The sequence below is a fragment of the Alligator sinensis genome, unplaced genomic scaffold (assembly GCF_000455745.1).
Source record: "Alligator sinensis unplaced genomic scaffold, ASM45574v1 scaffold61_1, whole genome shotgun sequence".
Classification (NCBI taxonomy): Eukaryota; Metazoa; Chordata; order Crocodylia; family Alligatoridae; genus Alligator; species Alligator sinensis.
Window position 1 is genome coordinate 495101 of NW_005841986.1, and position 13686 is coordinate 508786.

General features: G+C 41.4%; 1 protein-coding gene across 5 annotated transcripts in view; it reads right to left on the reverse strand.

The window, feature by feature from the left end:
- Window positions 1–1486: 1486 nt before the first annotated feature.
- Window positions 1487–13686, reverse strand: part of SLF2 (SMC5-SMC6 complex localization factor 2) — a 54459-nt gene continuing 42259 nt past the window's right edge. For all 5 annotated transcript variants that reach the window (XM_025201211.1, XM_025201212.1, XM_025201210.1 and 2 more), the window contains exons 15-20: window positions 13308–13395; window positions 11904–12032; window positions 11095–11172; window positions 8668–8754; window positions 7157–7225; window positions 1487–6332 (exon numbers count right to left, since the gene is read on the reverse strand). In XM_025201211.1, coding sequence (XP_025056996.1) covers window positions 6297–6332; window positions 7157–7225; window positions 8668–8754; window positions 11095–11172; window positions 11904–12032; window positions 13308–13395 — 487 coding nt within the window. In that variant the 3' untranslated portion in view covers window positions 1487–6296. The remainder of the gene's footprint in view (window positions 6333–7156; window positions 7226–8667; window positions 8755–11094; window positions 11173–11903; window positions 12033–13307; window positions 13396–13686) is intronic.

The window sequence follows — 13686 nt, forward strand, 5'->3', positions numbered from 1 at the left end:
GACGTGGGGACCTGGGGACAGCAAGGAAACCCTCTACACAGTACGGTTGTGATTTCTGGAAGGGAAGGAGCATTTCAGCCCAGCCAGCCGTAACGGTGTCCCTTTAAATCCTTTCAAACAGTAACACATCTATTGCCAAAAATGATCTGATAATGGAAAAAGAGAAAGAGAGCAATGATACACAATGAGTCATCATCTTCTAAGTGCGTATTTAACTCCCTTGTCTTTGGCAATGACAAAAGCTAGACTCCTGCCAGAAGCAGGGTAAGGTTGCCCCCAAGAGGCAAATCCTATACAGCAACTTCAGACTGAAGCCGTCACACACGAGGTCTTGTGTTGTTTCCTTTGGAGAATACAGAAAAGCAGAATAGGTTACATTAAGTGTTTTTCCACCACTTGCTGTCCAAAAAAAAAAATAAAGATGCCTCAGAATTCAAATAAAACTGGAAATATCAAGCACATCAGCATATCTCCTCAAGTTATGCTGAAGCATTTGATCCCATCATAACCTTGCTCCCAGGGACATCTAAAGGAAATATCATGCTGTTGAAAGCGGCACAGATGCTGTCAAATCACAAATTGCCCACTGCAGAGGTCATCCTCTGAATGGGATTTAAAACAAAAAAGGTCGAGCAGTGATGGTCAGTAGAAGGCTGCAATTCGTCTTGGACACTTCCTACCTAGTAAGGTTTTTCTCCCTTTTAAGAGGTGGCCACATTTGGGGTATGCAAAAGGATCTGTACAAGGGGTGCTCAACCGCTAGGAAATTTGGTGGCTGAGGACTGGTGGCCCTGCTCCCCTGCTCCCCATTTTCCAGCCCTGTGGGTGCACAGCATGGAGCCAGATCCCGATGTGCAGGGCCTGATTCAGCCCATGGGTCGGCCCCACACCACTTATTTAGCCCACAGAGCACCACTGATCTATACCTTACCCGCTCCAAAGCCCTCTCTCTCAAAGAAGCAGAGACAACAGAACTACCCAAACTGGGGTTTAAGCAGGACATAAAGAGCCAAGGCACACCTGCACTTTTTGCAGTGATGGGCTTTATAACAGGCCACGTTTTCCTCATTTGAGACAGCGCTTTCAGTAGTATGCTAGCCCTGCAACCCTGTTCAGTTTGGGGTGAAGGGAGGGGTGAGGGGGGGAGAAGTGTACCACCCACTGGAAATCAAAAGCTTCGCTACACGTTGCAGCATGCCAAGTTTTAAGCAGCCCTTCTTGAGTCAAAACTAAAAGCATATCGCCTGGAGCCACTACCTTTTTCCCTGCCAAACAGTTGGTTCTGACATCATTAGCTGGATCAAACAGCTGGGCAGGCTGACTTACGCCCCAGGTTGGGAGAAGAGGAGGGAGGTGAGAGGGAATAAAAACCTAGAGGCCAGAGAGAGGATCAGGGTAGGAACAACCAAGAAGGAAGCACACAGCATGCTCTGTGAAGCTTACAAAGCAAAATGCTGAAGCCCAAATACTGAAAAAAAAAGTAGTTTATTATACAAGGGGGAAACCTTGAAGTGTACAAAGCATCAAAATCAACCCGACAAACATTTTCTTCCACACAGCTTGTGTAAGTTTTCAGTGCAGAAAGCAACACACTTGAAGAAAGGCAGCGCTGCTTGAAAAGTAGCTCGCTGCTATGAACACGACTGAGACTGCTGCTACCAAAGGCAGCACGGGAAAGCTAATCCTTTTATCCATCCCCTGCATCTCAAAAGCAGCTGGACTGCTCACTCATAGCTGCTAGCTCTTTTCTTCCAGCCAGCACTTGGCAGACAAGATAAGAGTTGGATTTCCCTGCCACTGACCTACGGAGTGCAGAAGTCCCATTTTCTAAGCATGCCCTCTTCATAAAACAAGTCCAATTCCAAGTGCCCTCGCCCTGCATCTTGTTCAGCCAGGTGTATTTGGAACCTGTGGTGAAAGACATCCTCCCAAAGATCAGGGAAGCAGCCACATTTATCCTTCTGGCTTTCTCAGCAGCATTTAAAATAGCACTGGCGTGCATGCAAGCAGCTGCCAGGGTGAATGAACACACAATGAGAGGCCCTGGGCCTGTATTCCCAGTCATTATGGATAACCAACCATTCCATCACAGCTGCGACAGAGTCCAACGAGACTCCGTACTCCCGGCCCACACTCATCATTTCATGATATTATTTGATACGAGCTGTGCAGAGCGCCAGAAGGAAATGGAGATAAAGTGCCTGCAGCTGAACATACAGGAAAACATTCTTTTTTTAAAGATCAGAGTATCAAACTAGCATAAAAATCGTATAAAAACACCCTCCTAACAGACATTTTCTCCCATACAGCTTGCCTAGACAAAGCATGTCAAGCAGATGGTTTTCAGGGTGGAGGCCAAGATAATAACAGGTAACAGTTGAGAACAAGCACCATCTTTTAATGTTAACCCAGCCTGAGAGCTTTTGATGCAAGGTAACACTACCACCTCTCTCGTTTTGTAGCCTTCCAGCTCTTTCTATCCACCAGAGCGCTACCGAGTGCCCCTGCCATGGTGGCAGAACATAATAATTTGTGACAGACCACATGAAGATAACCCCATCTTACCAGGCTCATATCTGGCGCCAGCAACCCAGGCTCTCTTGACCCGACCGCTAAATTATGCGTGAAAGTCCAAAAGACACCGAACCTAGAAGACCCTCAAGCAAACAACACACACACAAGCCTCATGGCTCCAAACAGCAAGGGACTCTTGAAGCTGCAGTCTAATGGAGACAGAAGAGAATTCACATTAAACGCAAAAGCCCTACCAAGAAACACACTAACCTGTGCACACAATTCTCTTCCTGGGAGAGGACAAGAGAAAGAACAAGCCACAGACAGCAGATGTCAATCATGATGCTTCAAGCACTTCTGGAAGGCGCAAAGAGATTCCTTGTTGATGACAGCAGTAAGAGACTTCATGGATTAAAAATACCTGGATAGGCGAGTTCTGTACTACGTGTACAGAAGGGCTCACTTCCACAACCCAATGACTGTGCAACGCTCTTGCCAGAAGTGTCACCAATGAGCAGCAGATCCCTGAGGGTCCAATTCCCCTACACCTTCCAAAGATCATCTGAGCTCATTCATGCTTCATAAACGTCAGTAACTTTCCATAACAGTCAGCACGGGTTGGATTTTCAGGAGTGCCGACTGAGCATACGTCCCAGTGAAAGCCAATAGGACCTGCAGCTGTAAAATCATTTAGGTGTTTCTAAAAAAACCCAGTTCCATTATCCAATTTCAAAAGCTGGGCAGTATTAAGTGATGGATGCACAAGGGCTTGTCACCACTGTGCAAAGAGGTTTAAAAATAGAGTTTAACTGACCTATTTTTATGAACTGTACAAAAGACTCATCAGAAAAATAGTTGCAAAGAGAAGCATAAGTGTATTTTTTTTTGTAGTTGTCCTTTAATTTTAAGTGCACCTAATTACCCATGAAATTAAATTAAGTGGATCTCAAGGAAGCCAGCATAATATTGAAAGATAAACCTCAGTGCAAAATGCTTAGTCAAGGACAAGAGAAGTCACGTGACACTAATCTGCAATTAGGTTTTTCTGGATGAGCATTAAAATCAGAGGGGCAGTACAACGGCTTGGCAAAATCCAACAGCACCAGGCTCGGGTCTTTGTTGCACTCCACTTTCAGAGACAGATGGGGGCCTCTGAAGGACGCTGCAGCACGTTTTGGGATTACCAGACATGGCACTGATTGATATTGATTCTCCAAGAACCTATTAAACCAATTGTATACAAAAGTTGAAAGCGGGGGGGAGAGGAGTAAGAGACACTTAATTCATTTTGTCCTTTTTTTTAAATAAGTGCAAAAAGTGCAGGAGTACTTGTGCCAAGTGTTACTTCAAGACATTCGCCAATTATAATAATCTAATTAACTGTGTGCATAAAAGCAACAAGCAAGCCCTGTAATAAGACAGCAAATCTGACCTGCAGCCATCTCATAAAATGAAAACTGATGCCTGCTTCTTCTATGCAAAGAATAATTAAAAGAACAGGTTTGGTTTTATTTTTCGTTAGCTCCATTAAATAAAAAGTAAATATCAAAGTGGTTATTCAATTAGAAAACTGGCAGTTTATGTGCTTTGAACTGCAATACAAAAAGACTAGTTGTCAAAAACTATTTTTGACCCATTATTTCCCCAAATGTACAAGATATGCACTTTACCTTTACATAGTAAGAAAATATATACACATTAATTACAGTAAAGAATACAGTATATCCTATAGTTTTTTAACTTTACATAATGTTAGCAAAAAAAATATAAACCCTAATAAAATTACATACAATATATTCACAACAGTAACTGACATGAAGGAAAGAATTAATATATTGTTCCAGTAAGGCAGACTGCAGAGAAAGAGAGGAAGTTGCATACTTTATATTGCCACCATAATTTTTTTGCCTTAAATAGTTCTACTAAACCAAACAAAAATATCCAAAGTAGTTTCCCCCCTCAACTCCCCAATTTCTATTGACATGAAACAAGAAATTTATTTTTCTGAATGGTGCCATCAGCCTGAATCTTGTTTTACTAGATTCAGGCCGACTGTCCTATGAAAGGTATATAGATGCTTTGGCTTTCTAGACTTCAATATAATTAGCACATTAACACCCAAAATGGAGGACAAGAAATAGCAATTTAAAAACAATTTAACAGCAAAGTTCAAAAGTGAATAAATCAGGTAAGAATATTTTTAAGCTTATAATAAAGTCACTCCCCAACGTTCTGTTGTAGTTCCCTAAATATTTACAGCGGGGATTTCTCTTTCAATTTAAGCCTTATATCTGTGCAAGAAATCAGAATGTGAAGTTTATCATGAGAGGCTCACCTACAAAGGGTAATACGAAATGCATAAACTTAAAAAAAAAAAATTAAAAAAAATAAATCACACCTTGCCTTAATTAACAAGATATTATCAGGTAGTGTTTCTACCAAATCCTTCAATTTAGCAATTTAAATAGAGTCTGCAGATTAAATACAGTATAAGACTTAAGTGGGAATGTTTGCTCATAGCACAAAAGAAGGGGACGGCTTTTGCCCTTGTTTTGTTATATACACAGCTCAGATTTTAGCAGGAGTTTTGAGAATGTGTGTATGGGCAAAACCTGGCACTAAGGAACAGGGGCAGGCATAAAATGTCTTTTACAACTACTTTTACATAGGCGGATAAAGATGATGGTGGGATGGCGGGAAGTAGAAGACCGGCAAGGTCTGGTTTTCCCAAATTTAAACTAAATTGATATCTTTAAGAGTCTAGTCATTTACAGAGAGGGGCTGAAGCCAGATTATGCAGTTAAATTTGCCTTTCAGGCAGAGAAATTATTACTCTAGTTGCAGCAAAATTACCCATGTAATATGGCTTTATGTAACCATTAAGTCTTCTGTGCGCGCACACTCCTGTCCAGGCTCTCTACAACCTGAAGAGGGAAAATGCATCTTGTAACGCTTCTCTTTAAATGCTGGAACAGGCAATACACAGTGGCTGAGCTCATTTATTTTGCTATATCAATCTGCCTGTTCTCCAGAACAGCTGTTCTCCACATCAGCCTCCATCACTTTCATCTGGACAGGCACCATTCCCACCTTGATCAGTTCATTCCAGACCATTAAAAGGCATCATACGGCCATGCCAGGTCTGTTCCACAGAACGGATAGAAAGCAGAGCTGCAGGCCAAACAATCTCTCAGTCCACTTCTGTCTGTCTAATTCTCCCCTTCAATACAAACACATACACACAAAAAATGGAAAAGGACAGACTTAATACTGCTTCCGAATGCTATCATTCTGTTTAAAGGGTTGCTCCCTTCTCTAGCAGTGCAACTGCAATACTTACGGGTGTATACAGGCAATAAAACAAATGGTTCTTTTCTTCTTTTAAATAAAATCTATTAAAAGAGGGGTTTTTTGTTTGTTTGTTTTTTTTTATAGGTCAATGGTTTTTAGCAAGGGAAGTAAAATGAGAAAGCTTCCCTTTTGGCTTTCAATATACTAAAACATTAGCAGCCAATTCAGACAAGCCATTAGGAGAAGCAAATTCTCTTATATTACATTTATACAAGGTTTGAAAAACAGGTAATCTATCAAAATAATGCAAATCAATGGGACAGGCATGTTTTTAATTGCAAACTGTACCAAGCTGATGTTTTGATTCTAGCGTCCGACTGCTTTTGTTTCAACCATGCTGAAATTTTCACTCAACTTGCAAAGGCTTTCTTGGTTACAGAAGAAGCTCTTGTTCAGTTTCTTTGTTTTTTTCCCCTGACCTGGTTGATGTTTCATGAATCTGGCACCCAGAAATCATGCAGTTTCCCCTAAAGAGAAAAAAAACCAAAAAAACAAAGCAGGAAACAAATTCAAAGAGACATAGAAATTTTATTCTGACAGATTAAAGCAGGCAAGTGGTTTGCTTCATCTGATATGTGGATTTACAGATTTGGTTGCAGTATAATCTTAATTGAAAAAGCTTAACAATGAATAGCAGGTTTCCGACACAAGTCAAACTCATGATCTCATTTTAAATGAGCTGGAAAGTTGCAGCCACAGTTTTTACAAACCGATTTGCAGAAGCTTCTGCAACAGTGTCACCCTCTACTTCGTTTCCATTAATAGTATAGTCTTTCACACCAAAAATCTCATTCATTCCACCAATGCTGTAAATGATGATGCACATCAGCAAAACAAGAGGAGCCAAAGTGTGAAAGATGCCAGTGCTTAATTACACAGGCTTTACATTTCTCATAGATTCAAGCATTTATAATACATGCTTTAACTCAATACAAGCAGCTTCTCTCAGATCACTGGATTGAGACAAACAAAATTCCCTCTGCAAAGGTTAGTTACATTTTATAACTTGGGGGACTACTACTTGGTATCAAGGCATTGTCCCATGATATAAAACGTGAAATCGACAGGATAGCCCCAAATCTCTCCGATACCCAACAAGTAGCTACCTGGTCTCTAGCACCAGTCAGAGCCAAGGTTTCACCCAAATACCTTACCTGTAAAGCTAAAAGCATGCTCATCTACTAAATAATTTACTGAGCTGCAATGATTTTATTTTTTAAAACATTAACATGTTCTACTTTCAAATGAACCTGACACTTTGCAACAAGAAAAACTGGTTTAATAGCATTACCTGAGTAGGACGAGAGTTTTGTATCATTTCCTGCCACTTGCCATATATCCTAGCAACTAAGTCTTTTACCTGCAAATTAAAAAAAAACCTACATATTAATTAATAAAAATTGAATGGTCTAGCCATTAAATGAAACAGAATCAAACGAGATTGATTTTCAGGAAACATCTGAAGAGCTCCCTTTTAAAAACAGTTATGTGGCAGGAGTCGAGTGAATGGCATATTAGGTCTCCATCACTTGGAACTTGCTCTGCCATATATTCCCCGTGCACATACTACAGCAAGACAGTTCCATATGCAGCCAGGCACATAGGTAATGCTGGCACCCAGGACCAGTGTAACTACCTCTGCCTCCCAAACTATTTCATTTGGGGGTGCACAGGGAGTGCCATGGAAGTCTTGTAGCTGGCGACAGCGAATGAGGGGATCTCACTATAGTAACCACTCTGGCCAAATAAAGTATCAACAATGATGCCATCCATCTTAAAAAAAAATAAACATTCCTTGATTAGAAAGGCCATGCTTTACAGCAACCAGTCCTGAGCGTGCACTTGGTATAAGCTCTTCAGCAATGAAAATTTGTCTATGTGTTATTATAGCACACAAACAAAATATTTCCACCTGGGAGATGCTGCATTGTAATATTAAACTGAGCTGACATGCTGGGGCAAAGCAGTAATACAAACTTTCCCATCCCAAGGGGCATGGAAATAAGCACATACAAAGGGTATGGATGGTGCATGTTAAAGACTTATTCACTTGTTGTTGAAGTGCAGTATTGGCTGCAAACATCTATCAAGCATGAACTGTCAATAAGAGGCTTTCTGTAAGGAAGGAATTTAGTGAATTTTAAGCTACTGTTAAAAAAAAAAAAAGTGGCAAAAAAAATAAAAAGGCTTCACTTGACTGAGCAGAAACATCTCTTCAAAATTGAAGGCTATCATGCCATCCATCTACTCTGATCCAGCTTGCTACTCCATCTTGCAAAGACAGTAAGGTCAGGGACTTGAGACCACACACTAAATGACCAAGCAAACCAAGGGGCGCTCTGCATCATCTTTTTGGTGACTTAAATCAATAACTTTGTCTTTAACTAGCTTGCTGACTTAAAATAAAAGCCATGGGAACAATGCAAAACCACCAGGTTAGCTAAGTGCATACATTTGTCTAAGCTGGACAGCAGAAGAGGACTACTTCCCAACCACTAGCCACGACCTTCGAGCAAAGAAATTAAGCACCATCACTGGCTCCAGAGAGTCCCTTTATGCAGGAGATCCTTATTCAGAAGGAAGGTAGCTGCACATGGTTTTTACAGTGCATGATTAAAGCAGTCCTGCAGATGGCAACAAGATCATTTGCACTCCATCGTAATTAAGCACACGTGTAAGTTTTCACAGAACTGGGGCTTAGGTGTAAAAAGTCAGCACAAAAGAAAACCAGGAGAAAAAATTCAAGGCTTCCTGATCTGGGGAAGGAAACGAGAATGCAAGTCAATACACAGGCACACTTACCTTAGTTCTGTAAAACAGTCTTGCATCTTCCCTAATATCACACTTCACATGTTTATCTAGGGCACTGCTGAGCCTCAGTAAGTGTTGCTAAATACAAATAAAATGCAGGGCTGTTAAATCTATTATCCCAGAATTTCAAGTTTCAACAAACAGTAAAAACAGACAAAACTGAAAGGGTTATCTTGACTGGGCCATTTCCTAACAATTTTTAAAAGTCTGAAGCATTTTCCCCAAAATACATGTTAGGTAGGATGACACAAACTAGAGCTAGCAGAATTCCTGGCCGCTGATGTCAGATGCTAGTGGGATCTGGTTAAACCAGCACTAAACTTTTTTAAATAGCATTTCCAAAAAGGTCCTATTCAAAGCAGAATTATAATCCAAAATTTGACCAGCTAGTTTACAAATCCTTTAGGCCCTAGAAGAGCTAACAGCAACGCCATTCAGACTCATTTTTCCATGGAATGTTTTAAAGCAAGGATGACAAGCACAGGTGCCGTAAGTGGTACAGGCATCCTCCGAGCGGCGCACAGCAACCTGGGGAGGCAGCACAACAGCAAATAGGACCGAGATGAGAACAGAACATCAGACCAGACAGGCAGCACAGGGCAGGGAGCAGGAAGCTGAGCAGCAGACTGGGTAAGGGAAAGCAATCAGTGTGGCACTTGGGGAGACTGCAAGTCTACTTTGGGGCACTCCTGCCAAAAAGGTTGACTCCCACTGCTCTAAAGTTACAATAATTAGAAGTACAGTTGTTCAGCAGAGGTGAGAGTCAGGTCACCACTGGGCATTTCCTTTATAGCTAGTGGTAACTCTCCTAGCAGGCAATGAAGCAGAGGGCCAGTTGGCAGGGATGAATCATTCATTCTTGAATAACAACTAGAATCTGCACTGCAGAGTTTTCAGCGAGTTGCAAAATTAGGATCAGCCCAATAATGATGGGGGCTGTGTTAAGGTGTAGGCTTTATACAAGGACATCCTGTGTTAAAGACACAGCCAATGGGCCAGATTTGGCTGCAGAGCTTTATTATCCTGCCCAGTGCTGCCTGTGGACGTCAGACTGACCCTACGTGCTGCATGTAGCATGCGCTGGCCCCAGCCTGGCACTCATGGCATGCAGCATGCAGAGCCAGTCCAAGGCATGCACTGCACATAGCACGTGCACCAGACAGGCTCTGCATGCTGGGTCTAGGCTGGATATGGATTGGCCCTTCAGACCATGCTCCAGATTCAGCATGCAGGGCCAGTCCAACACAGGCGCACCTAAGGCAGTCCCATGTCCTGGACTAACCAGGGTATGCAGGCTCATCTGTGGGCCCAGATGTGGCCTGCTGACTGGCCCCACACCCTTCATCCAGCTCACAGGGCCAGGTGAGTTTGCCTAATGCCTATTCCAGGGGCATCAGATAGTCAGATTTATTTCATTTAAAGAGCAGAGGAGAGAATTTTCAGTTACATCTCTCATTAATGACATTGGAGGATGTATAGTACAATTATATATTTTTTAAAAACCTCTCACACTATTTCTAGAAAGAATTTGAGAACAGATGCTTATAGAACATTAGTCGCCACCACTTCCAATGCATCTTTTACTAGCATTAACTTTGGTGGTGAGGAAGGAGGGTCAGATTTATTTACTTAGCAGCTATGCGCAGATCCACAGAGACTCAATGGCAGATGACCTTAGAAAATTCACACTAAAAGAGCCATCAGGAGGTCACCTAGCCCCTGGCTCAAGGCAGGATCATCCCTAATGAAAGCAGCCTACGCTAGCATTTGTCCAATCTGCACTTCGCTTCCAAGAATGGAAATTCTGCAACATTAATTACCTTGCAATAAGCAATTAAATTCACTGTGGAGAAATACTGAAAGGTCGGATGACTAAAAGAGGAACAATCTCCTGATAGTGCTTCAGTAAATGATTTCTGGCATCCTAGGTTACTCACAAGAGCTGCAACATTAGCTTTCAGTTGTACACTTTGGAATTTAACTTGCTTTGTTGGTAAGTTTGGCATTTACAGCGCATCAGAACATTGGACACTTTTTTTTTCCCCCAAATCAAAACATGTTTCGACTCCCATGGAAAACATCTGCAATACAGTGATTTAAGGGAAAAAAGCTCCAGGGTGTACTCTTTCAGTCACTTCCAAGGACAGATCAAAATAACACAGCCAGATGTCTGACCCTCACCAAGGTCTTTCAACGCTATTTCTCCATCATTTTTTTTTTAAAGACTTTTTGGTTTGGGTTCTATTCAGGAGGAGAATCAAAATTTTGAAGCTATACAAGTTAACATAAAAAGGAAGTTGCCTTCCCCTGACCAGCTCTAACTGATACTATATCACGAATGAGACACTTTATTAGTACGGAATTATGAGTCGAACAGTTTTCCTCCATAAATATCCATCAATTAAACCAGTAACTTACCCTCTGATTAGAATTCAGAACATCAAAGCAACAAACTTCACTGACCAAGTGAAGAAGAATGTAGGTCAGATAGTAAGCCTAAAAAGCAGCCAAAAAATGTTTATTACAAGTTTGAACTTGAGTCTCAGCAGTTAGGTGTAGACACAAATGCACTCACTTAATTACTATAGCTAGATACACTGGATACATGCAATGGGCACACTATTTTTCTATCATCCAGCCTCAAATCAAAACACATTCTGAAACATTCTCAAGCAACAGCAGTTTCCATGCTACTAATACAAGCACAGTATGAAATTATTAGAGGGGAGAACTTCTGGATAAGATGAAATACTCAGAATTAATAAGGGCATCTTCCTTAGGCTGAGAAAAGGTTAATGAAAGTATTTCTTTTTGAAATCTGAGAGGAAGGATGGTTTTGTGGTTACGGCACTTAATTGGGAAACAGGAAACTGAGTCCAATTCCTGCCCCAATTCCAAGTCCTGCTTCAAGACTCTGTGACTGCAGAAAGGTCATGTAACACACATGTCCAAATCCCCATCTTCAAATAGAGAAATATAAACCTTTCCTTTCACGTACACACCCTCTGGGCACAGTGCATCTTACTGCACACAAAGTATTCCACATGTGCATTAGGGCCACAATATCAGATGGATAATACAACATACCATTTCAGTTAACCTAGCTGGATGGTAGAACACTAAAGGCAAAATGCTGCCAGACATTGTATGCAGAGATTGCTCCAGGCACTGAATGGAGGCAGAACATGTTCACAGGCACACAACTGTAAATAATCAGCTTCAAATACCTGCTGCTCTAGCTCTGTCTGAAGGTATTCTCCAGTGAGGTCACCCTGCTGGTCCATTCTTTCTTCTAACTTCTTCTTTAATATACTAGAAGGCTTTATGTACACCAGATACTGATACAGGTGAGAGAGCTATATAAAAACCAAGCAAAAAAAGAAGTTGGTACCGCCTCAATTGCAAAATTCAACACAAACTACCACTAAAAAATTGTTGAGTTCTTCTCAGTGAACAAAATATCTAAGAGCAGGGGTTTTAAATGAAGGAGGCAGCTTTCATACTGATGTTTAATTATTCACAAGCTACCAAGTTATTATGCATTGCATTATTAAACCAATACTGATAACAACCAAAAGCAGACTCAAAAGGCAACTTGAAGCAGGGGAAAACTGCATGTGAAAACAGATCTGATGTGCGGAGTTATGTTTGCTGCCCTCAGATTACAGTAGAATAGTGTGTGTCTGGTTTGTCTCATGGTTCTGGGCTTTGCTGGTTGCTACATGGGACTATGAAAGAATTTCTTCCCCTCCTATTGCTATAGGTGCCATGGTTTGGGTGTTTTGTTGTCATTCCCCCCACTCCCTGCTGTCTCAGAGGCACTGGGTCCTGGCTGCAGCCCAGGCTGGGGATTGAGACTGGACTGCGCCAATGCTCTTGGTGGGAATTCAACTCAGAGGTGCCTGACTAAATGATCTTGCCCCTCTGCTCATGATGGAACCAATCACTACATTTGGGGTGAAGAAATTTTATCCCATGGTAAAGGGTAGGGGTTTTGCTTTCATCAGTAGCAGGGAACAGGGCCTTCTTTATTTGGATCTCTCAAGTGCATTTTAACAACCCTTGCAGCAGGGCACTGACAGTCCTCATCCCCTGTTTTACCTGTGGCAAGTTAAGATGCTTCTGGTGTCTTTGGGTAGTAACCTTGTTCCTCAACTATAAGACTGCACTGTGTTGTTTTAGGAATAGGTCAGACGAGGACTGGTATAGGATGGTTTAAGCAAGGATGATCTTGCCTTGAGCAGGGGGTTGGACTAGATTACTTCCGGATGCCCTTTCTAGCCCTACTTTTTATGATTCTATGAACCAAAACATGTATTACAAAATAAAACACAAATAAGCTCTGAAACAACCAAAGGAACTGAAGACCTGTATGTAGAGAACTATAATATTTTTTGTCAACAACATTTTAGAAATAACTGTCATCTTGCAGAGCTGCTGAACAATAGCAAATACCAGCTTCACAGAATTAAGATGTGAAGCAGAACAAGATTAGTTGCTAATGGTCAAAATGCAAAAGTGAACCTATTATGTTGTCCTTCAATTTCAAACAACCCTCTCCTTCGATAAGCACTTAAAACTCTAGAGCAAACCGCACAATCTTTTTTTTAATTAAGTTCAGTGCACAGTACCTGCTGGTCACTGGTGTCTGGTATTCTTGTATTCTTTTGGTTAAGAAATTTTGAAATGATTATGAGGCTAAGGCATCTTCTTACTTGTCTGAAAAACAAAATATATCTTCTGTTAAGTCCTTTTTATGATGTAGTTGAGGCAAAGTATGACTGCCTGTGTGCTTTAAGCAAGTCAACCTAGTTTACTAAGTAAAAGTAAAAGAAACAAAACCAGGAAGCGGGTAAACATTTAGGAGGAGCGGCTCTCGCCTTGCTGCACTCTCTCATGCATGTGTTTATCAGATGCTTGGCCTCTAAGCCCAGAGAGAAGGCACATGGGGTACCTCTTCATGACATGTTGTGCTTACTTCTGTTTAGGTGGACCTGCGATGGTCCAGGA